The 25,948-nt window shown below is 37.5% G+C and overlaps 1 protein-coding gene and 1 long non-coding RNA gene across 2 annotated transcripts in view; one reads left to right on the plus strand and one right to left on the minus strand.

Annotated features, from left to right (window-relative positions):
• LOC121140019 overlaps positions 1-25,948 on the minus strand; it is a 194,345-nt gene that overhangs the window by 12,531 nt on the left and 155,866 nt on the right. The window lies entirely within an intron of this gene.
• On the plus strand, positions 3,060-24,408 carry Pwwp3b (PWWP domain containing 3B). The gene is made up of 6 exons (XM_013118161.2): positions 3,060-3,279; positions 4,053-4,123; positions 5,614-5,782; positions 17,416-17,544; positions 19,788-19,932; positions 20,544-24,408. The coding sequence occupies exon 6, from the start codon at positions 20,762-20,764 to the stop codon at positions 22,805-22,807; it is 2,046 nt and encodes a 681-aa protein (XP_012973615.1). The 5' UTR covers positions 3,060-3,279; positions 4,053-4,123; positions 5,614-5,782; positions 17,416-17,544; positions 19,788-19,932; positions 20,544-20,761; the 3' UTR covers positions 22,808-24,408.

Genomic DNA, 25,948 nt, shown 5'->3' on the forward strand with positions numbered 1-25,948 from the left:
TTTCTTTTGCAAGAGCAAAAAATAGAGATAAGGTATCCGGTTTGTGTTATCTTAGTGCTTCTCTGGTTTTGTTCGCCCCGCCTTCTGTCTGATTCTATTTGTTTTTCTACCTGTACCTTGTCTCCACTCTCATTGTCCATCTACCTTTCCACTTAGCGAAGTAAACTTTTTATCTAGTCCCTTTTCTTTGGGGCTATGTTTTAATCTAACCCAGTTATCAGTCATTGAAAATATCTTTTTCAAGCTACTTGTGAATTTTCAGGGGGAATGAAATGAGGCTAACAAGAATTAAGAACCATTTAGTGTCTCTTTCACCTAGCATAAGGTTTTCTGGAAAACCCTGCAGGAGTCTGCAATTTTTTATTATCACATCTTGAAATGTAGTTACTATCTGATACTGAACAAGCTAAGTTAACATTAGAAGTTTGTGTTAAATGAGCTGTCTGGGATGTGGAGATGACAACCTAAATTTGTGTGAAGAATTGGAAATTTGGTTTCAACAAAGGTAATAAACGCTTCAAACTCACAACTGTCTGACTTCCTATTTGAAAAATATAACCATAATGCCTCCACTGCAGTATTGCAATGACAGAAGAGAGACCCACACATCACCAGCAGAGTGGGTACAGAATCATTTTGACCTTGTCTGACCCTTTTGCTTAGGATCTCTAGAAGAATGATGGCAAGCCCTTTTTTCCCTTCCCATTTTTTTTATTGCAGGAAGAGCTTTGGTAACAGTCCAGCTGTTTCTCTATTTTCGGCTGTTATAATGAGCAATAGATTCCTGTTACCTGCTCGCTGTGTTAACTGATGGTGCTACTTAACATCTTAGATCTTTTGTGTTTTTAAACTTAACATAACATTATCTTAAGAGATGTAAAGCTCAGACTTGTTACCCACAGGTGGTGTGTTGCTTCCCAACAAGTCAGGGTTAAAGGAAAAGAAAATTCTAAATTTTAGTCTTAATTTCTTCGGTACTTTTCAATTTTTTTAAAGAAGCATAACAAAGGATGACAGCAATGCAGCTTTCCCATATGGACATGGCTGTTAAAACCAAAGCACAGGAACAAACGATGGCTAATCATTAATAAAGTGGAATGACTTTCAGTGCCATTACTTGGAGGAGGCATATCTGAAAGGGAACCGACCACTAGGCTTCAGCAGCCAAGAAAGACCCTAAGGCCAAGAGGATGGAACCATGCTGAGTATGGTTAGCAGGAAGGCATAGTGCACCAAAATCCCTAAGAGGGACAAAGTATGTGGGGGAGTATAGGGATCACTGAGCATGGCAGGCAGGGGTTTCCAGTGTACTCACCAGCAGGGATGTGATGTTGACATGCGCACAGTCTGTATCACATTCACTAATCACCCCTAATCAGAGACTAAATGATGTCATCCAACATTCTAGCAGACAGGCAGGATTCTAAGCCCTGGAGGCAGTGACTGCACTGGACAGGCCACTCTGAAAGAGGCAGACAGACTTTCTTCGGCTTTATTTTATTTTTCTTGTCCCTTACCCAGGTTTGGAACAGGCACAAGTTTCTGTTTCCTTGTAATCTTGCCAATTGTTTATTTTATAATTTGCTGTATTTTAGTCAAACTGGGCAAAAAAAAAAAAAAAGAAAACACAAAACCTATGGGGTCTTAATGTTAGTTGCATTCGCATTATTTTAAATATTAAAGTAGGTGGCTATATCTTTCAAGTGTTGCTTTGTTGTCATTTTGAATATTTGGATTTTAAGGAGCTCTGATAAAAACGATTTGCCTTTCTCCACTGAACAAATTGATATAAAATGGAGTTGTACAGGGAGGCAAAAGTGTACAATGGTGAGTTGCAGAACACTGATAATTGTAAAAGTCAAGGGGGCCTTATGACTGCGCACCAAATTTAAGTAAATACTGTCAAGCCGCTTGGAGGCTTGGAGCAGGGACAGAGATATTTAGAGTTGCTCTGCTTGACGGTGCTTACAAGGAAGCAGAGTATTCCCTTAGAATTTCATCAACTATTCATGTCTTCTTGTCCTTTGCCCATTTATTTTTATTTTGCTATTTATTTCTAATTAACATGTAAAATCTTTTACGCTGGCATCAACATTTCATTGTTTTGGGGGTGGGTGGGTTTTATTTTGGTTTGGTATGTTTTTTTTTTCGAGACAGGGTTTCTCTGTGGCTTTGGAAGCTGTCCTGAAAGTAGCTCTTGTAGACCAGGCTGGTCTCGAACTCACAGAGATCCGCCTGCCTCTGCCTCCTTCCTGAGTGCCGGGATTAAAGGCTAAAGGCATGTGCCACCAACACCCAGCTATTTAGTTTTTGAGATAGGTTCTCACTATGTAGCCCAAGCTCCCTTCAACCCTCCCAAGCTTCCTGCCTCAGTTTGCCCAGTGCTTGGGGAAACTAAGAGCTACTTTAGAACAGATATGGTTTTACATTGAAAACAGCTTTGCTCAAAATTTGTTGAGTTTTCTGCTTTAGCTTACAGTGTTTTTTACTACAAGGTTTCCCCTCACTAATTTCAGTATCAGATACACACATTTTTAAAAATAATTCTAAGTCATGTTTCATATTTAGAAATGACTAAGATGTGTGAAAGTTTCTGATGGATCAATGAGAGGACCTGATTAACACACACACACACACACACACACACACACAAAACACACACATATCGAGAGAGACACACACAGAGACAGAGACAGAGAGATAGAGAGGTCATGCACTCAAGTGGGAGAAAACACGTATCTCAGGAAAATTAATCTTGCAAAGACTTAATTCTCCCCCAATAAGGCGTTATTAATTTACCTCAATCACAAACAAGAACCTGGCAGAGCTTTTTAATACATTTTGAGCAGTTTCCAGAAATAATATGTCACGATAGGCAAAAAAACCAACCTTCCCCCCCCAAAAAAAACCCACAAACAAAACAACTATGTGGCAAAAGGTCTTTTTATCTAGGTCTTTAACGTATGAGAAAGCCATTTCTGCATTTTTTCGGGGGGAGGTGATTAACCCCAGTGCTTTGAATGTAAAGGACACATGTTGCCTTCGAGTTTTTTTTTTTTAAAGCGGCTTTTTTTTTCCCTACCTCAGGCTCAAACAAGTCTGCGTCTGAGTTGGAGGCTTTGGCCCCGCCCAGAGGGGGCTCTCCCCGACAGCCCCCGGCACGAGGGGCGGAGCTTCTGCCAGCTCGTGGGAAGCTGGCTCCCTCGCTCGTGCAGCGGCGCCTGTCCTGAGGGAGGGGCCTCACTTCTCCTGGTGGTGGCGGCGGAGTCGGAGCTTGAGGTAATGGCTGTCTTAATGCCCGTTATTTTCTGGAAATTTCTTCGCGTTTTGGGGGAAAGGTGGAAAAAGAAAATAGAAATTAGTGCCTGGGAGACGTGGGGATGGACTAATGTTCTGAAAGACTTGTCGTTTTCCGTGTGGAATTAATTCTGTGGAATTTGGGGTTTTCGGATAATTTGAAAGTCCATATAGTGTGGGGAGAGGTGATCGGATTGCAGCTTCTAAATTAAGACTTCAGTGAGGCATGCCGTTCATGTTCATTTTCTTACGTGGCATTCCGTGTTTTTTTTGTCTCCGGCACAGTTTTGTTTTGTTTTCTGGGTTTTTTTTTTTTAATGAGATTTTGTTTTAAAATCTGCATTCTGACAAAAAAATAACTGGCAGAAAATTCAGTCATAAAATGAATGACATAGAGAGGCGCAGGGGCTTGGAACGAGATTTAGATACGCTGTTGAGTGATATCACTTGTAAAAAAAAATGCGCGTTTTTCTGACTGGGGGCGGGGGCGGGAAACTAGACTCCTTGCGTCTGAGCTTGGGTATACTTGGTCTTGGTCGGTGGCGAGGTGACGCGTACTCTATTTTTTTAACTGCTTTCAGCCTTTTCAGAACTGCTTTTTTCCTTGATAATTTTTTTAATTAGAAAAGCAAAGTGATGCGAAGAGAGCATACCTATTTTATTTCAAACACACGCGCATGAACACACACAAGTACAAACGGAGATAAGTGCTCGCTCTCATAGCTGACAGAGATTTTTTTTCTTTCTGGACCCAGTCAAGGAACCAAGTTGTGTACACGACAGCCCTGCGTGGAACCTGCTTGTGAGGGCTCCTGTCAGGCCACAGGTACAGCACTGGTCAGCAAGAACCACTATTTGTTTTTTGTATTATCTCAGTTGAAAGGTGGGATAGGGGTCTGGATTAATTGCTCTAAGCAGTTTTTAAAGTATTATGTGGCATGATACTTCAGTCCTATGGGATGTTACATACAGTTGCTGGCAAATAAAAGTATGACACTGTAATGGTTTGAAAAGCTGCCTGCAAAGTAGAAGTCGGTGAAAAAAGTAAGTTTAGAATGGCAAGCAGCGTTTTCGGTTGTTTAAGAAGAAAAAAATATGTTTAGTGTGTCATCAATCAGAAAAAGGGGGTCAGCCTACTAATGGTATTTTTAAGGGGTGGAGATAGGAGTGGTCTTACTGTCTCTATTTTAAAATAGCCTCTTGGTGGTTGTTATTGTTGTTTGAGACAGGCTGTCTCCAGACAGACTCACCTGGAACTGGGTAGTTCCAGGCTGTCTTTGTGGCAATGCTCTTGCCTCAACCCATTGAATGATGGAATAAGGGCATATGCAAACATACTGGATTTAAAATACTCTTTCATTTATCTTTAGTCATTTTCTAGTGATATCAGAAAATAAGCCTTGAGATAAAATTCTTTAAAGTTGGAGGAAAATAGAATTTAAAGCAGTGCATCAATGAAGGGAACTGGCTGCAAGGCATGGTGTTTTACATTTGTAATCTGAGCATTCATGAATCTAAGGCAGGAGAATGGCCTTGAGTTTCCAAGTTAGCTTGGGACTGAATAGTGATTTCCAGAACAGTCTGGGTTGCAGAGCAGTTCCTTAATTCAAACAACCAAAACAAAATCAAAACGAAAAAGCTGGTTTGTAATATTATGGATTCATGTGCATATGTAAAAATATGTAAGGTATATAGGCAATTATTACTAGATTTATCTTTCCAAAATTATAATTTTTGTTGCTTCCTCATATTTAATTTTTGGTAGGCATGAAATTTCTTTTACAGTCCAGAACTTTGGAGGTGGGGACATTTGAATTGCACCTTTTGGGCAGTGCATAACAGAACTCGGATTTTCGGTCTGGTGTATTCTAGAAACTTGAGAAAGCTGCTGGCTGGCAGGATGTAGTTCCCACCTTTCTCCAAGGACATGGTAGTGACAGTTCTGCTTCTGGACACAAGATGGCGCTTGCCAGATAGCCCAATTTTTCTTCAGACAAGTGTTTTTATAAAGTAAGCAAACAAAACAATGAAATATATTTTGTATTAGGAAAATGTAAGACAGCATGTAGTATATAATTGAAATTCATTTTAAAAAGTGTGGTATGAGGAAGATAAAGCCCCATTTAAGACTGGTGTGAAGACTAAACATTCAACAAATGGAGTTCATTCAGTTTTAGCCCACAGTAGACAGAAAGCTACTGTTACTTCCATCCTCTTCAAAATGGCATGCCTACAAGAGCTTTGTTAGGATAATTTATTTACACTTTTTAGAAACCCATTTTATTGGTTTGATTCTCTGTTTCTTTTTTGACACAGCCTCAATACCACATTTGGAAGTGACGTGTGCGGTGTATCTGTGATCCATTTGAGTCCTAGAAAGGCACAAATGTCCAGCTGAGTCCACGCTTTGCTGGGAACACAGCTGGAGTGAGAGTCAAAGCAGCTGGATCACAGGTCCAGACCACCACAGTTCACGTGACTGAGGGTAAGAATCTTCCCATTTCATAAATCATTTCATGTTAAAAGCATATGAAGGTGAAGATGTAGAGTACAGTTTGTTTCTGGTTTGCTAGCTATGGCATATCAAATTTGTGTGATTTTACTTTGTTATGATACAAAAACCACTGACCGGGCGGTGGTGGCGCACGCCTTTAATCCCAGGACTCGGGAGGCAGAGGCAGGTGGGTCTCTATGAGTTTGAGGCCGGGCTGGACCGACAGCCTCCAAAACAATACAGAGAAACCTGTCCTGTAAAACCAAAAAAAAAAAAAAAAAAAAACATTGGCTTTTGGTAGAAGCCATGCTTTGTATTCGCATGTTTTCCTAGACGTGTAGTACTCAACCATCTCAATCCTGGGTGGCAGCAGTGAGCCACAGCTTTGACACAGCCCCACTTACTGTCACATGTGCAAGTGATGTAGGCAGTGTACCTGTGATCTATTTGAGGCCTAGAAAGGCAGTGTAACTGCAGAAGTGTCCAGCAGAGTAAGGGCTTTGCTGGGAACACAGCTGGAGTGAGAGTCAACACAGCTTTTAATCAGTAATGGCAGGAAACACTGTTCCAAAGTTTTTTTGTCTGCTTGCTTGCTTGTTTACTTTGTGTGTACAGGAGTATAAGGTATGTCTGTGCCCTTAAAGATCAATGAACGGCAATAGAACCTGGGCACAATAGTTACAGATAGTTTGTGAACCACCACATGACTGCTGGGTTTAAAGCTGGTTCTCTGAAAGAAAAGCCAGTGCTCTTGACACTGCGTCCATGCCTTCAGTCCACTGCAGTTTTTTTTCTAGATAAGGTCTTAGTACAGGCTGTCCTGATACTGGCTATGTAGACCACATTGGTCTAGAATTTGCAGCTATCTCTTATCTCTTCCTCCCCAATGCTGGAATTTTAGGTATTAACTACTACAGCCATCTCTTCCAGTGATTGTAGAGTGTGTGTGCATGTATCTGTCTGTCTGTGTATCCCAGAACACCTCAAATAGAACACCTCAAATGCAGTTTAAATTATATTTTATGCTATAATGAATTTATTTGTGTATGGCTCTATTACAGTTTGTGGGAAAATGTATGTGTTAAAGCTCTATAATGAAATTAGGTAAATATTCACAATGATAGCTACTTCTGGAAGACTGCCATATCCAAGCCAACGACATGACTTGCAAGAGACCCTTGGAAAGAATCCTGACAATAAGTAGCCATATTAGGCATTCCAAACCTCTGACTGTCATCCTCTTAATGATACGTTATTATATTATCTGGGCCAGTAGAGGAGACACAGACCCTGACTTCTGTCTGGATGATATGAGTAGATAAAACAGCACTGATAACTTCAATAAATTCAAGGAAGAGTCCTTAGAACAAACTTTGAAAGATCCCAGAGCCCCTCCCTCAGTGGAAATGGTACCCCTGGTGTTCTCCTTGCCCATCTCTCATTTGTTACCACCACACATACTATCTTTTATACAGTGGCTACAATAAGAACTGTCTACTGAGCATTATAAAAGTACCATTTTAAAATAATTTAATAATTTCCCTAACCACAATCTTATGTCTTGTCCTGGTGCCAACTAATTTTGTCCTTAGTTAATTTTTTAAGTTTTATTTAGATACATGTATGTGTGTGTGTACCTCTCTGTGTGGTTACCTGTGGAGGTTACAAAGAGTGTTGGGTGTCCTGAAGCTGGAATTACAGGCAGTTGTGCACCTCCTAATGTGGGTACTAGGAACTGAACTCAAGTCCTCTGAAAGAGAAGCAAGCACTGTAAACTACTGAAACATTCCCCCAGCCCTCCTCACTCTTTTTTAAATGAACACCTTGTAGTGTCATGCATTCAAATTATTTATTCGAAGCTTTTTCCTTTATTGAATTGTGTATATGTTCATGGTGGGGGCAGCACACACTTGTTTGTGCATTTGTATATGTGGAGGCCAGAGGTCTCCATTGGGTGTCTTCCTCAATCACTCTTCAATTTTTTTTTGAGATGAGATATCTTACTGAACCTGGAATTCCCTCAATTTGATTAGATGAACTAGCCAGCAAGCTATAAGCATACTTCCGCCTGCCTTCCCAGACTGTGTCTGGCTTTTACATAGGTACCTGGAATAAACTCAGGTCTTCACAGTATGACAAGCACATTACTGAGATAGTTCCCCAGCCCCTTAGTCAAGCTCATTTCTAAGTTTTCAGGAACACTTAAGTAAGCTGGCTTTAAAATGACTCCTTTTCTGGTTAAGCCAGATCGTCAAACATATCCCACTGTGACCTAAGGACTTTTGTGGATGAATAAAAGCTCGCTGATTGGTTTCTTGCCCAAATCTAGATGTACTAATGAATCTGGTCCATATTTAGGTCGTCTACAGTTCATACTGAGCTACTTTACCAACTTCTTCTCTGTCACTGTCTACGTGGTGTTACTCACTTAGGCTGCTACTGAACCCCAAAAGACAGTTATCCCTTGGAATATGTTTTGATATGGGGTGGTACAAGTTGTCCATTCAGTCTGCTAGTACAGTTAGAACTGGTTTCCAAAACACATGTCTTTATATCAGAGGACCCTGCCTTAATGCCTGCTTGAGAAAATTGATATTTAAGTAGTTGATTTTTAACAGTCTCTCGTATGGCCTCACTAAAATATACTAGATAAGTACAATTAATCTGGGTGATAAGAATAAGCTTGGTCATGCTTTGATCTTTTCCTATACATTCTCTCAGAGAATGGCAGGATCATGGAGAATGTTTTTCTTTATACTTCTACAAGTGGATCCTAGAAAACTCTTTCTGTCTGTTGCTTCACAAGAGAACAGCACAGCTTGTCTGAGAATACGCTAGAGCTTTGTGTATGTGTTGTGATAATGTGTTATGAGGCCCTTTTTACATTTTCTTTGTTTTTATTCTTCAGGAAATGTTTCCCATTATGCAATCCACAGTCTTAATTCTCAGAAGTCTTATCTATTAGCATTCCATAGGTTTTAATAGTAATAGTGAAATACAGATCTGTTTGTTTTCTTGATGTTCTCTTTGTTAAAGCTTTTGTGTCATGCCACATACATACACTTGACCAAAGATTACAGAGTCTTTTTCTCTTTGCCAATGATACAGTGCAGCTTTGCCTTTTATTCCATTTGGGATACTCTGTTTACTGTCAAGTTCTTTTGTTATTTATGTGTACCTTTGTCTTAAAGGTAACTGAATAGTTTGCTTGACCATAAAATATCTAAAATTAAATTCTTTATTTCTTTATTCAATTACTTTTCCCCCAACAGAATCACAAGTTCCCCTCCCTCTCTCCTCTTCTCCCAGTCTAGCGCCATCCTAACAGTGGGAGATAGGACTGTCTCTGATGCTGTTACCAGATTTTGGGACCCTTTCCTCCTACTGGGGTGCCTCTTCCAGTCTCAATAGGCGAGGAGGAGCCTAGTCTCACTGCAATTTGATATGCCATGGCTGGCTGATATACATGGGAGGCCTGCCCTTTTCTAAAATCAATTCTTTAATCATGGCCATGGACCCCCAGTGATCTTTGGGAACATTTATACTAGACAACTACTGTTATTCTTTGTGCATTAACCAAATGCACAAAAATACTGCCATTTATTCTGTGGTCAATCTATATCTTCTGTGTTATTAAGATTTTCCTTTTCAATGGAAACACACCAGTAGCCAGCTCTCCCATCTTGGAATGTAGAAACTATTCCTTTTCTCCTCCTTTCTCTCGTATCCCTTCCCTTCCCTTTCCTTACTACATCTGTATACTTGACTGACATGGGAGACCTTCAGTGTGATTAAAGTTGTTCCAAAGAGAATACATTTCATAAGCTATAGGATACTAGAATCATCAAGTTTCTTGACATTTGTCTTTTTCTAACTCAATGGAAGAAGTAGTCAGCAAAGACATGAACCTTTAGAAGAAGAGTTACCTGATCACATCCAATGCTACATGTCTTATAAGCCTTCCCAAATGCTTTAAAACAAGTTAACAAGTTAATAAAAATATTAGAGTGGGTTAAAATAATTTAATTTCTAATATTTTGGGGGTTATTTAAAAGTATAATTTATACTTATTTCTGGTACATACAGCTTTCCTTGGTAGTCAGTTAATCCAAGGAAAGAACCCAAACTCTGTATTCCCATTACTCTCAGAGTGAAATACAAATGTCTTTTATGGGTTATATTCTGGGAGATTGATGCCCTCTTTATTTGAAGACACATTTGTTGAGGCATAATTTACATTGAGTTAAATTCATTCTGTTTTTGAACTTTTATTCTTTTCTCATACATTATATCCTGACTATAGTTTTCTGTCCCTCCACTACTCCCAAACCCTCCCACTCCTCCAGATCAACTCCTCCTCTGTTTTCTTTAAAATAAAAAGAGCAGGCCTCCCAAAGATATTCACCAAACATGGACTAATTTAAGACTGGGCAATCTCCTCACATTAAGGTGGGACAAGGAAACCCAGCAGGAGGAAAAGGGTACCAAGAGCAAGCAAAAGATTCAGGCACCCCACTGCTTGTGGGAGATTCACAAAAACATCAAGCTACACAACCATAAAATACATGGAAAGGACCTAGTGCAGACCAATGCAGGGTTCAAGATTGTTGCTTCAGTCTCTGTGAGTTTCTATGAGCACTGCTTAGTTAATGTCTGTGGGATGTACTCTCCTGATTCCTAGTCCCCTCTGGCTCCTACAATCCTTCCTCCTCCACTTCTGTGGGGCTCACTAGCTCTGCCTAGTGTTTGGCTGAATGCACTCCTTTTTAAACTGTACATCATTATGAGTTTTGGCAAACTTTGTCATAAAACAATGCAGTTGGGCTATAGAATGTTCTCTTATGTCCAAAATATGGTATTCAGACATCACTGTATTCAGTAAACTGTCTCTATCTCACTTCTTGACAAGCAGCAAGCTTATTTTTATCCCTATGGATTTTATTTTCCCAGGATTCCACATGCATGGAATCCAGAAGGACCCTTTTAAACATTCACAAATAATAATGCATGTGTAAGTAGTTTATTGCTTAATATAGCTGAGGAGTATTATATGATACGGCTGTTCTGTGTTTTCTGTAACCACTCCTTAGTACATTTATAGGGTTTGATGATTAGGATTCAAGTATATAAAGTAGTTTATACTTCTCTTGAGTAAATATCTCAGAGTGGAATTTCTGACTTTGAATGATTACGAGTGGTTAACTACATTAACAACTGTTGGGCTGTTTTTAAAATTTGTTTGATATTTTTGCAATATACTATAGTTATTCTACATCATTTTCTGAAGTTTATCTTGTCAGTGTTTTTTTTTCTTTAATACAAGCTATTATTATAAAGGTGTTAATGTTGCCTCATTATGCTTTTTACTTGTATACACTTAATTACTAATGGTGTTAAACATATTTTCATGCCTTCAATTGTAATTTGTGTATCTATTTTAATTGAGATGTTGACTTACTAAATTCTAAGAGTTATTTATATATTCTGGATACAAGCTCTATAAGAGGTATATTCTTTGCTCATGTTTTCTCCAACTCTGAAATTGTTTTCATTTTAGTTTTGAAAAATGGGAAATTTTTCAGGTCCAATTTTACTATTTTCATGGTTCATGGCTTATTTTTCTGGCTTTGTATTTTAAAAAAATCTTTGGCACATCCAAGGTCTTAAAGACATTATATTATCTTTTATAGATTTTTCACTTTACATATAAGCACATGGCCTATTTAAATGATTTTTGTTCACAGTCTTTGCTAAGGGGTCACAATGAATAATTATGCTTAAATTACTCCAGTATGATTTATCAAAAAGGATTTTTCAAAAATCAGTAGGCATTATTTGCTAGTTTATTTGTGATCTATTGACCTATAATATGTCAATCTTATGTCACTATACCCTGATTACTACAATCATGATAATCAGATAATGTGAGTCTTCTACCTTTTATATTTCCTTTTTTGGCTCCTCTGCTTCCTTTGCTTTTCCAAACATATTTTAGAGTTATTCTTTCAACTTCCAGAAAAAGCCTGTTGGTATTTTTATTGAAGTTCCAGTTACTATAGATATGTATGGAGAGTTGTTATACCCTAAAATTAGTGTTTGTCAATTTACACGGTATGTATCCCAATTTATTTAGGATCTTTAATTATTTGCATCAGCATGTTAAAGTTTCCAACCTATTAATCTTATACTTAGGGTTTTTGTTTGGAGGGGTGGAGTCTCTCATTGACCCAGAACTTGCCAAGTAGGTAAGCTTGCCGGACCTGGGGGATCCATCTGTCTCTGCCATCCAAGTACTAGATTACAAGCACAAACCACAACACCTGGCTTCTTAAATATGGGTCACAGGGAACCATTTTATTCACTGGGGTACCCAATCCAATGTTGAGTAGAAATGCTCAAAGCAGATATTCTTACTGTGTTTCTGGTTTTAGCAGAACGGCATTCCATGTGCTACCACTATGTATAATGGCAATTGTAGGGTTTTTGTAGATACCGGTGATCTGATTGTCTTTTTATAACATGTTCAGTGTTATTATCCTGAATGTTTGTGGAATGTTGTTAGATGCTTTGTGTGCCTCAGGTACTATGATTTTTCATCATTTTTGGTCTTCTAGCATAGTAAGTTGAATTGATGGATTTGGGGATGTTGAACAATCCTTAAATTCCCAAGTATGAATTTCATTTGATCATGATATGTCTTTTATCTACGCCATTGTTTTGAACAATAGCATTTGGTTGGGATTTCTGCTTTTATGTTTATAAGAGATACTAGTCAATAGTTTTCTGTACTTCTTACTGTGTTCTTGGTATTGGGTAAATATTGGTGTCATAAAAATGTGTTTGATGTTGTTGCTTATGTTTTATCACCTTATTCTTACTGGCTTGCATTTTTGGTTTTTCAAGTAAAGGTTAGTGCACTACAAAATTTTGGTCCTCGATTACTTACCCTAAATTTCCATCAGTCCTTAGAAACCTGTACTAGCAGAAGGGAATCTGTCTATCTTCGTGTGCTTCTCATTTTGACACTGCTAATATTAGGTACTAGGCTCCCAATTATTCAGGAAATACTGGCCAGAGTAGCTTCAATATTTGGGGTGCCTTTGGGCCTGGACCTTGAAAGTTAGAACTTTGTCAGTATTTCCTCTTGCAGTGGCAGGTAAGTTCCAATTTGAATCTCTGAGTGATCTTTAGAAGCCAGCTATTGCTCACTGTATACCACAAAAAACACACACATACACACAGAGAGAAACCTCCAAGCTCCCCAGAGGGAGGGAGGGAGGGAGGGAGGGAGGGAGGGAGGGAGGGAGGGAGGGAGGGAGAGAGAGAGAGAGACAGAGAGAGACAGAGAGAGAGAGAGAGAGAGAGAGAGAGAGAGAGAGAGAGAGAGAGAGAGAGAGAGAGAGAGAGAGAGAGAGAGAGAGAGAGAGAGAGAGAGGCCTATCCCCAGGGAAACAGTTCCCCCAACAAGGCCATACCTCCTAATTTTTTCCCAAACAAGTCTACTTCCTGGTGACTAACCATTAGTATATATGAGGCTATGGGGGCCATAGCACCACAGAGTTCATCAGCCTTTGATACTTAATTTCATACAGTTATATAATAAACTGAGAGAAAGCTAAGACCTTGTAAGATATCTAAAGATTTGTCATTGTTAAGTTTGCTAAATTGTTAATGACATTCTCTTATGCCTTTTTACATCTTAAGAGAAAGTACTTCTGGTGCTTTTTAGTAATGTATGCAGGTGTTATTCTTTCTATTTATATTAAACACACCATAGAAACAGGTGGTTCCTGAAGTATATATAAATACTTTTTGTATAACAGTTATTATATGTTGTGTTTATATTTTATTCTTTGTATTATTATAGATTAAACTTGTATTTTAAAGTAGCATACATTATAAATGAACTTTATTGCTTGGATTTCTCTGTGGTTTAACATATATTCAGGTTCTTATAACCACTACACTTGAAAGTCAGTATTGCATCACCATCCCTCATGATTTCCTTGTGCTGTCCCTTTAAAGCTACACTCTCTCCCATCTGAAACACTGGTGATGTTGATCTTTTCACTATTATTTTGAAAATGTCAGATATGTTAAATCATACAGTGTTATGGTGGACAGGTTCTAAGTGACCCACTCCACTGCAGAGTATCCTCCCCTTCTGTGCAGGCTACAATTTGTTTACAATTAGCATAATTTGGCAAAGATGATAGGATGTCACTCACTACTTTGATTATATGAGACTGTCTTAGCCAAATGGAGGAGAAATAGGAGAGGGTGGTAGAAGAGCAAGGAGGGAGGCAAGCTAAATGAAGGATTAGGTACAATAGTCTCTTTTAAGTTTCAGTGACTCAGCACATAATACTTTAAGATTAATTATTTTGCTTAGCTATTCATCCCATACCCAGGTATGGAACACTTTTTATTTGCAACAAGGGATTTCCAATGGTCTTAGTGATTACAAACATTAACTCTGGAGCCAGAGTACCTAGGTCCAAATGTCCTGTGCCAAATACACTGTGGAATTCTTATGAACATTCCTTAATCTCTCTAATGCCTCATTTAAAAAACAAGAATGCTGAAAATGCTCACTGCTTTAGTCCATTTGTGCTATAACACAGTACTTGAGACCAAGAAATTTCTTCACAATAGGCAAATATTTGGATCAAAGTCGTGCAGGCTTAAATATCCCAGAACTGAGAGGTCATATCTGCCAGGGGCCTTCTTATTATTTTATAAGGTCACAAAAAGTAGCATACAGTGGCTGGGCGGTGGTGGCGCACGCCTTTAATCCCAGCACTCGGGAGGCAGAGGCAGGCGGATCTCTGTGAGTTCGAGGCCAGGCTGGACCGATAGCTTCCAAAATAATACAGAGAAACCCTGTCTCGTAAAAACCAAAAAAAAAAGTAGCATACAGTGAAAGAGCAAACAAGAGAAGAAGAGAAGGGGGACCAAGTTTATCTTTTTAATGAGAACCCACTCTCACAATAAATAAACCACTGCTGTGGTGTGGGAGTAATAGGTCTCTTACCACTCAACACATATGCAGTAAGGATTTGGATTTCTAATACATGAACTTTGAGGGATATGTTCAAACCCTAGAGCTTTTCTAATAATATTTTGTAATGCATGTAGATGACTTAACAGACTACCTGGCATGGTGGTGATAAATCACTGGCATCTATCCATAATACTAATACTAATAATGTTTATATAGAATTAAATAAATTATTATGTACCTTTTAGTGAGTTACCAGTCAAATACTACTACTATTGCCTGGCATGTGAAATTTATAGGCATTATATATGATTTTTATATCATCTACTTCATAATAATAGCAGTATTGGTAGTTATCACTTTTCACATCCTTCTACAAAACACTAAAATAAAAAGTATATCCATGTAATTGGTATAATATTGACTGACTTGTGCACACTATAGAAAATAGACAAGAAAGTATAGTTTTAAATGTAATAACCTTATTTTATGAGCACTTGGGCATGTAAATGAATAGGTACAAAAATATTATAAAGTATATAATCAAATAACCCTCTTCATTGAAATAAAGTCATATATAATACAACAGCCCACTAGTCCTCTTTACGTTAAATAATACTTAGTATTCTACAAGAATTATTTGTTTTGATTGCTTATTATAAGATCAATTTTTTTGTGCTGCTATTCAAAAGAGACTGGAAAATACACAGCTATAGCTAAAAAACAAGTTCACTGTTCCTTAAGTTGACATCAGAATGAGGTAGTCTTGTTAAGGGCTTAAGATCATCCATCTCTAGTGAGATACATCATTTTTCTAATTTACTTCTTAGTTCAGAATAGTTTTCCAAACTGTATCTATCTATTGTGGTCAATTTCTAGTGACCATGGAAAGTAGTGAAAGTGAGGCAGAGAGTTCAGACAAGCAGTTTATCTACTTGTGGTGGCATTGTTTTTAGAATGTTCACAACTATGCAGTTTGACAAATAAAAGTCATCAGTAAAAATTGAAAGAAAAATCCTTCATGTGGCAGAGTGCTCCGGAATCACAAGGAAACCACATTGCCCAGGCTCTACTGTAGTATGCCCTCTATACCTGAGTTCTAGTTAGAAGACAGCCAGGATATTTGCCTGACACAATCCTTAAAACTGTCCACAAGATTGTCCATCTTCATTCTTTCTTAGATACCTAGCCAGACACAAATTCTTTACCAAATGATTTCCAGGTCCAAGAAAATGGTAAAGCCATAGGATGGAAGAAGTTTGTGTCCTTTGGACTACTTAAAATGGAGCACCCTCCCCTTTCTGATGACTTGATGACCTATATTCAAATTTGAGAAAAGCAAAAGCAAACTTTCGGGGAGTGAATGTGTGAGATTTGTGAATATTTATACCACAAACATTGCATATTTATTAGAATTAACAACAACATATAGCCTAGAGTTGACTTTTATTAGTTTATTCTTATTTATTATTCTGGTACTAAAGTTTAAATAAACTTTAGTTTATTTAAAGAAAACATACATTTAAAAATTATACCATTTTAATAATGTCATATCATATGCTGAACTGACACAAATTAAACCCTTCATTTTCTCAAGTTATCACTTATTATTTAAGTATAATTAGACTTAAACAGCCCTTCTAACTTAAAATTACCATAGGGATGTTCTGATGAACAGAAGGTATGGAAATTAAAACAAATTCTTGCCCTGCACTGAATTTCCCAAGTGTGAACACAACAGCAAAATCCTAGAAAAATGCACCTTCCTGTTACAGACTAAGATACACAGAAATGGATCATGTCTTCCCAATCACAGTTTTCACTTTCTACTCAGAAATAAGAATAGGAAGGAATCCCTGAGGTATCCCTGAAGAATACAAGAGAAGCGCTGAGTCAAAGGAGACACACCATGCTTTGGACACAGTAGAGAAGTCAGTGTTATCTGAAACAATGTAAAGTTGTTGCACAATCCTAATCACTCTCTTTCTCATTCTACTTCAGAGAGGATATTGACCAGCATGGTTTTCAGTTCACCTATAAGTATATTCTGTTTGCAAGTATTTTATTGAGAAAGTTCGCATCTATGTTCATCTGGGAATTTGGCATATAATTTTTTCTTTTGTGTTCTTATTCTAGGTGGGGGGGTCGGGATATGGTTCTATTGTGTATGCAAGTGGTGGGGGGGGAGTGCACGAGGGGGAGAGGAAAGGGGCCATTAAGAGTTGGAAGTGGGAACAAGAGAGGGAAATAAGGGATAAATAAGAGTAAAGCACATGATAAGAATATATGAAAAAGTCTATAATGAAGCCCATTATTTTGCAATGAAGATGTACTAAGAAAGAAAGGAAGAAAGAAAGGAGGAAGGAAGGAAAGAAAGGAAGGAAATGATCAACTATAGACATTAGGATGCCAGCGAAGGCTAGTTAAGATATTTAAACTGGGGTTTTGTTATTATGAGATAAAGTGTTTTGCGACCTCCTCAAGAAATCATCCACTTTCAGGGCTTGAATGAAAATGAGACAGACTCTTGTTGCTATTACACTGTAAATTCTGTAAAGGGGAACATTTCCATGTCTCAACACTTCAGCAGTTTTTCTTGGCAATTGTCTCTCCTGTAACTCAGGGAGTGGCCTTGTGCTCTGCGTCACTGCGGGGGCGGAGCCTTCTCTGAGCAGTGCCTGTGAGTTCTGCCCAGCAAGTCTTGGGGGAGGAGCTGCATTTTACCAGGCTGCAGCTGACAAGAAGCGTCAAGGTAATGTCTGACTTCAATTTATTTTCTAGTGATTTGTCTGAGTTCTGGGATAAAAACTGAAAAAATAGGAAGAATGATCTTGGAAGTAGAAGGATCGTTGTGTGATTTTTTTTTAAAGAACTGCTGGCATTTTGAAAGCATTAATCCTCTGGAACTTTTGTATCTCCTAAGGTTTTTTAAATCCAGAGGGGAAAGGGGTGATCAGATTACAGCCTCTAAATTAAGGCTTCAGTGCAGCATGGCCGTTCATACTAATTTCCTAACTTAGCAGAACTTGTTGATATTACAAGGTATTCTGTTATTCTGTGAAGTTTCAAACATTTATTCATTTACACAGAAATAAAACTGACAAAAGTATTCAACAACAGTGTATTCATACATCTGCTAATTGGAATAAAGAGAAAAGTATGTATATGTTACATGCATATGAGTTTAGGAAGGGGATCAAATGTGCAGTTGAGTGAAGACATGAGCACATAATATATGCATGTATATGTGTGTGGTTGGAAAAAAGGGACAAAAACTCCCATGTTAGCATTCAGCATTTCTGGGTAGTCAAGTTGCTATTTTTAATATGTTTAACCCATTTCGATACCATTAAAGTATATTGTGCCTCATGATTATTTGTTTAACTATGAAACCAAAATGAAGCTCAAACATCATACTCATTTTGTTTCAGCTACACAAACATTCATAAATATACACATATGCTTCCACAACCATACTTATTTTTTTCCATTGGTGGAAATTTTCCTGATCTGGTTAAATGGGTAGCTTGGTTGCTGTTCTAACTATAATTCTGTGTGTGTCCTCTTTCCAGTTCATTATTTCAGGCCACATGGAGAGCCCTGGTTGCTAAAAATCATTTTTCTGCATCAAATTACATGGATAAAACAAAATATTTGGTTTATTCGTATAAGCAGTTTAAAGAATATTATATAGTATGGTACATACATATTGGTAAATGAAAAACATGAGCATCCACATGAAGTAATTTATAAGTTTCTGAGAAATGGTACCTGATAAAGAGAGAAAATTATGGGACAGTGATTACATATGCTATCTCAATATATGTATGTTACTACAATGTATACAATTAAATCTGAAAAATGCATCTCTAACAAAAATATATGTTATCTGTATAGTTAGAGAATCAGAGATGCCTTTACCAGTCTCTATTTATAAAATAGTAATTCATTTTTATTTGGGCTTTTAAAAACATCTTCAGGGAAATACTGAGATAAAATATTACAGACTTGGGACAAGCCTCATTATTAAGTTATATAAAATCATGTTGAAAACACTTATTTACACAGAATTATATTCAAAGCATGCTCTTAAGAGGTTCCTAAACCTGGCTTGAAATGAGCATTCATTCTTCTATGTAAAAATTTCCTAGAAAGAGAATATTCATGGTGGATATTTGTGTCAAGTAGTACTTAACGTTTATGTATTTTGTATTTCAATTTTAATAAGCTTCTGGATCATCAAAATTACTGTGGTAAAACATTACCCTATTTCTATCCTGTACTACAAACCCTTAACTGTAGTTTATTTAATGTTTTTAAATGTGGTACTGGGAATTGAACCCAGGATCTTATGCACGCCAGGCAAACACTCTAAATCTGAGCCACATCCCAAGCCCTTAAACCCTTATACTTAACATAAAGTATTCTAAATACCCAAGAAGATTCCTGACTGGCTAGTGCAGTTTCTACCCTTCTCCCATGAGAATGATCTCATGTTAAGGCCCTGCCTATATCACCAACAGGCTGCATTTCTGGTTCTGGTTATGAGATGGCATATGTGCCAGAAAGACTGAATTTTCTTCAGGCAACCATTGTTATGAGGCAGGGAAACAAAACAGTGAAATTATTTTTTTTTAATTTGTTAGTCTGTGAGACAGTATGTCATATAACTGTGATTCCATTGAAAACAACTGCAAGTTTAAATGAGAAATCAACATAACTATTGTGAAGATTCAGAAAATCTAAACTGTGATTCTTAGTAGACACAGATAATTTGTTACCTCTTTTCTCTCATCCCGCCTCATACCTTCCTAGAGTGAGATCATTTCAGCACGAATAGTAAGGAATATTTCATCTTGTAGAACATCTACATTAAGGATGAGATTTTATCTCATACCTGTGTTTCACAGTGGCAGCCACTGAGTTTGGGTAGGCAGGGTTTTTTTTTTCTTTTAACACTTCCTTTGATTGATTCCCTGTCTTTCTTTTGTACAGTCTCGGTTAATATCGGAGGTGCATGTGGTGTGGGAACTCTCTACATGTGATTCGTAGGGTGAAAGGTCTGTCGGGAAATCAACTGGCTTGAGAGTCAAGATAGTTGGATCACATTGCGGGATCATCACTGTCCTCGTGACAGAGGGTAAGAATTGTCCCATTTCAGTAGACACTACAGATTTGAAAATACACTGAGGTCTTAAAGGACACGTGATTTTGCTTCCTGCTTTCCATCTGTAAGCATTTTCAACTTAAAAGCAACTTTTGTATTATCATAATTCAGTTGAAAATTTGAGGCAAAGCCATGTGCTCAGCTAATCATTTGAGAACGTAGTAGAATTACAGGTTTTTAAGAACTTCTGAATAAGACTTTGAGAATGGAGCCTAACAGTCTATGAGGCTCTCCATATGATCCTCATGATTGCTAAATTTGAAGACTCACTACCACAGGTGAAATACTAGGAATACAAAATTATCAAAGTATCAGATGTCATGAATAGATTCTGCAGCATACAATTACAAGTACTTCTAGCTATATTGATGTATATTGTTTAACAAAAAGTAATGGTTCTTGAGTTGAGGTTATCATACAAGTTTATTTCCATTGGTTACTGCTCTGTCCATTAGACTGCTTTTTTGTCTGTCTCATCTTTCATTGAACACAGTTCTTTTTAGTTTATCTCTTTTGTCTACATTTGCTCACCATCTACTTTGGCAAGATAGTTTTATTTGTTAATAGTGTTTTCCCTATTTCAGTATCTTCCAGAGTTCTCTTATTCAAACAACATGTTCAAGTATCCTGGGGACTAATTGTGGAAGAGAACAGTGCACATAAACCATAGACTCTTTGTGTTTCTAAATCAAAAGAAACTTTAGTAAGACTGTTGTTGTGATAGAATTTGAATTTGTAACCACAAGGCCAAATAATCTCTTTTCTGTAACACTAACTACTTGGCATACTAATCTAAATCATAATGGATGGTGAATATGTCCTATGTAATTGGAAAGAACAGTTATGGCCAGCAAAAGTTTTATATAGCTCTGAAACTTTGTCAAACAGTAAAAGGAAAAAGGCATTTTCCCTGGAAGTTCAAATACTTTCACTAGATGAGAAAATTACCGTGGACAGCAAAGACGTAAGAGTCTTAAGTAAATCTGAGGTTCAGACCATTGTGTCCTTACTAGCAGTAGAATCAGAGGTCAGAGTTCCGCCTAGGGAAGAGACAGCCTATGAAAGATCACTGAAAATGGCACTGGAAATCTTGAAAGGGAGAACAACTCAGAGCCAAGAAAGCATGCCGAATGAAGAGGGCACCACCGTAGCATCTGAACGTGTACCACCAAAGCAGTCTGATTCACCTCCTCCTAAAAAGTATCGGAAACTTGAAAGCAACCTCCAAGAAGATTCAGCTTCCATGTTACTGTGCTCCGAGAGTGATGATTCCCTATCTGATGATAAGCTGCAGGTGCACACAGCCATTGAGAGTATTGCAAGTGAAAATGAAACAAAGGCATCACAAAACTTCAGCTGGTGCCAAACTTACCCTTCATTTCTGGATGATGAGGATGATAAAAAAGAAGAAAAGAAAAAGGTTGACATCTCAGCGGTCATGTCAATGAATTTATCCCTCAAAGAGGAAACTGAAGACATTAAAGAAGAAAAATTTGTCCCACCAGCAGAAGATCTCGTTGTACCTAAGGAGGAGGCCCAAGACATCCCCCTACAGGTACCAACAGTTTCGTCTGAATTTTCAACCTTCCCAGAGAATGATATGGAAGATCCTGGAGAGGGCCCATCAAATCAGAATCCATGCTTCTATGGCAGCCAAAATCAGTCTTCTGGGGAATCAGATATAGGTCCTGAGAGCTCCCTTGCAGGGTGCTCAGGGGAATATCAGGTTTCACTTCCTGCCTGTAATCCAGTCAATAGTGATCTACTACTTCAGAAACTAGATTTAGAAGATCTTGAAGAAGAAGCCCGAGCTTCTGGCAAGCTACTGTCTCTGAATCCTGCTAGTGCAGCTGCTTTAGATAATGACAATGAAGATGATGATGAAGACCTCCCTCGCTTCATTCTCTGCTATGAGACACGTGCATTTGAAACTGGAATGATAGTGTGGTTTAAATATCAAAAATACCCATTTTGGCCAGCAGTGATCAAAAGCATTAGGCGAAAAGAGAGGAAAGCTAGTGTACTCATGGTTGAGGCAAACATGAATCCTCAAAAGAAAGGTGTTAGAGTCTCTTTCAGAAGATTGAAAAAATATGACTGTAAAGAGAAGCAGGCTCTAGTGGAGAAAGCTAGGGAGGAGTACCGAGAAAGTATCGATTGGTGCGTGTCACTCATCTGTGACTACAGAGTTAGACTAGGCTGTGGTTCTTTTACAGGCTCATTCTTTGAGTATTATGCTGCTGACATCAGTTACCCAGTCAGGAAAATAATCAATCAAGATACCTTCAGAAACATATTTCCGAAGATACATAATGAAGACACAGGGGAGCAAATGGCTGTGGCATCCCACGCCAAGAGACTATCTTTCCAGAAAATTCTCCCTGACCGGATGAAGCCTGCTCGGGACCGAGCTAACAAGAACCTGGTAGATTTCATTGTCAATGCAAAAGGAGCAGAGAACCATCTCTTGGGCATTTTAAAGGGTACAAAAAAATCCAAATGGCTTAAATCATTTTTGAATGCAAAGAGTTTCACACCCTGTATTGAAACATACTTTGAAGACGAAGATCAACTGGATGAGGTGGTGAAATACCTACAAGAAATCTATAAACAAATCGATCAGAAGATGCTAACTCTGATAAAAGATGACAAAATTAAGTTTATCTTGGAAGTTCTTCTACCAGAAGCAATTATTTGCTCAATTTCTGCTGTTGATGGCTTAGATTATGCAGCAGCTGAGGCAAAGTATCTAAAGGGACCATCCCTTGGCTACAGGGAGAGAGAATTATATGATTCCAAAATCATATTTGAAAAGAGAAGGAGGTCATTAGCAAATGCCCAGAGTTGAAACCATTATGAAAGCTAGATGAAATTTTGGAAGAGTAACCATCTAAAATTTCCAACATGTAAATATTTGCTGAAAATGCAGGGGAGGTTCCTTGAATCTAAGTTCTTTTATTTTTTTGAAGATCGGTGTGATCTGCAGATACCACTACATCCATCTTTATTTTCTTGCGCTTTTTCAGAATCAGCTTTGTCAATATATTTTTAGCAGTTTGATTTTCTAATACATTTTAGAATTCATAATTCTTAAGTGATTTTAAGGAAACTACTATTTTGTTCTATGATTTTTTTTGTGTCTTTGCTGTATAGGCAAATGCAGTATGCACATTCAGTTTAATAAAAATTGCACTGGTGTTAGATTTTAAGCAAGAGAATTAGAAAAGATGTCTAAAACAAATATCAGTTATATATTTTTGCTCAATTTTTTATAAAATAGTTTGTTTTCTCTTAAGATAGCTGAATTATTTTTCCTGTCATGCCTATTTATTTTTGGGAAAAATATCTTTAAAACATAGAACCAAAGATAGACTAAATGTTGCTACATATTATAACTAACCACAATTGCTTTTGAAGAAAACAGTCTAAGATTAAAACGTAAATGGGTTGTCTGCATGTAGTGTGTGTGTGTGTGTGTGTGTGTGTGTGTGTGTGTGTGTGTGCGCGTGTGTGTGTGTAACATCTCAGAAGCATGCAGAAAATGACTTTGGCATCCATGAACAGAATTGTTCATTTTACACTTCTCTGAAATTCCGGTTTGAGGAGTGTCTGTCTTTTGATGCTAAAATCACTTTTTAAAACAGATAAGCTTCTGACTATCTTCATAACTGTGAGCAGGTCTTATTACTATAGCTAGCTAAGCACATATAGAAGACCGTTACAATTAGCATAACAACAGTCCTGCCACTCTACAGTCAAGGGTTGCTGCTTCAATATCTATCTAGTTTGATATAAACTAGAAAAAGCAAGCACTGTGTTCACAATCCTGTCTCCAAATAGAAATTCATTTGTGTCAAACCAAGCAAGCTTTAGCATCTAGATGATTTATAGAATGGTTCCAATTGGTTCCAGTAACATAAATGCCAACTGGTAAATCATTCCAAACTACTAGATGGACCAGAATCTGGAAACTTGGAAAAATGTTACAGCAAAAGTTCTTTATTGCGGTATGTGGCAGTTATTCTGTATATGGTTACACATACAAAATTAGTTGTTCTTGTAACTTGAAACAAGATATTTTATAAGACTAAATCTTAGAAAAGCTAGTATATTAAAAAAACTTGATGTGAAAATATGTATTAAGGGCTTAACACAAACCTATCCACATTTTTACCTCATAGAGTGAAACAACATTTGCTCTTGGGCTCTTCTTTTGTGTCATTTCACATGGCTATGTGTTTATGTACACTTTGCGAAGTTTTGGCATTTGATTTATAATAAAACCATTGTATCCTTCACTTTAAATGTTCATTTCACTTTAGTTGTATAGAAACATTGTGCTGTTTGTATAAATTAATATATGTATATGCATATATATGTGCACACACAATTTGTTTAAAACTTTTGCTCGTTGTCATCATTTAATTCTTGTTATAAATTGTTATTCTAAATAAATGCCCATTTTCATGGATGATTTTTGTATTATTTCAAGAGAAACCTTTTCCAATTGTTTGTGATTTCTATCTAACAAAACCATTTCTGAATCCTGCCTAAAATTTACCAAAACTCCTTTTATATGCATAATGTGTCAATGGCCATAATTTCCACATAGCTTTGAGAAGTTTTTTTTTTTTTTGGTTTTACAAGACAGGGTTTCTCTGTATTGTTTTGGAGGCTGTCGGTCCAGCCAGGCCTCGAACTCACAGAGATCCACCTGCCTCTGCCTCCCGAGTGCTGGGATTAAAGGCGTGTGCCGCCACCACCACCCGGCGAGAAGTTTTTTTATGACACAACACGCCATACAAATGTAGACTCTACATTCTAGGAAAATGCATTGTGTTTACACTATAGTACTCTGTTCCCCTGGTTCCAACATATTTCCCCCTTCAATATCCCCAGGAAGCTATCTCTATACCCTGGTTCTAATACATTTTTATTATTTTACTCATCGTGAATTAGCAGATCAAGTATATGTGGTTTAAATCTTTGTTTTGAGGAAAGACTGTTGGTGCCATAGAAAGGAGACCCAGGTGACAATTTCTAACGTGACTATGTTGTATTACATCACACTGAGAAATACTAAACTTATAAATTGCTTGTATTTGAAAATGAGAGCCTCAGATTTCTTTATATTAGGAAATGCCTTGGTATTCTGTTTGAGATAAAGAATGGGGCACCTGATACCTTTAGAAATGTCATCCATCTTTTGGCATATGCTGAATTGAGGCATCTGTGCCCTTTGAATATGTCACCAATGGTATTTGGGCTATAGAAAAGAAAGAGCTTAGTTAGTTTCCTCACATTGCTTCCAGACTATGTGGATGTTAAGGCAGGTTATAAGTTTGTCCCAAGCTTGATACCCAGCATAAGTTTTTAGTCCAAGGGAAATGCTTGTTTTGCCATCTACTCTAGTCACTGGGTAAAGGTAACCCTCGGATTTAATTAAAGTAAGACTGCTCAATTTCAAACTAGATATTACTTAGGGGTCTGCCAAGTAGCATGGAGACCATGCACAACATTCAAAGGGTTATACAGCTATGTATCTGTATCCAAACAAGGAAAGACTAGAATTCTGAGACTAGAATAAAGATGGAAATGATAAAATTTTTGAGACATAATTTCACATAACCCACACTGGCCTGGAAATCAAAATGTATTTAAGGCTCACTGTGAACTTCTGATTTCCTATCCCGTCTTACCCAGCAAAAATGAGAATCTTAAATACCTAAAGTCTTCTGAAACTTCAGCCTGGCAATAGCAGTGACTTCAACATTGTTGAAAGCATATGTTTAAGTGTCTGAGAATTTAGGAATGAATCAGAAAGACAGTATCTTTGAGGCTAGCTAAGTATATGTATGGTTAAATATATGCAATGCAAAGTTAAAATCACAGTAAATTGATAATCCTAAATTGAATCAAATTTTTGTAAAAATAAATGTTAGCAAAACTAAAAATAAGTGCTTAGAGCTAACCCCATTTTTTACCAATT

The sequence above is a fragment of the Mesocricetus auratus genome, unplaced genomic scaffold, assembly GCF_017639785.1.
Source record: "Mesocricetus auratus isolate SY011 unplaced genomic scaffold, BCM_Maur_2.0 Super-Scaffold_100003, whole genome shotgun sequence".
NCBI classification, from domain to species: domain Eukaryota; kingdom Metazoa; phylum Chordata; class Mammalia; order Rodentia; family Cricetidae; genus Mesocricetus; species Mesocricetus auratus.

Coding starts and splice junctions, on each gene's coding strand:
- Pwwp3b (XM_013118161.2), top strand. CDS start 20,762: ATGGATGGTGAATATGTCCTATGTAATTGGAAAGAACAGTTATGGCCA.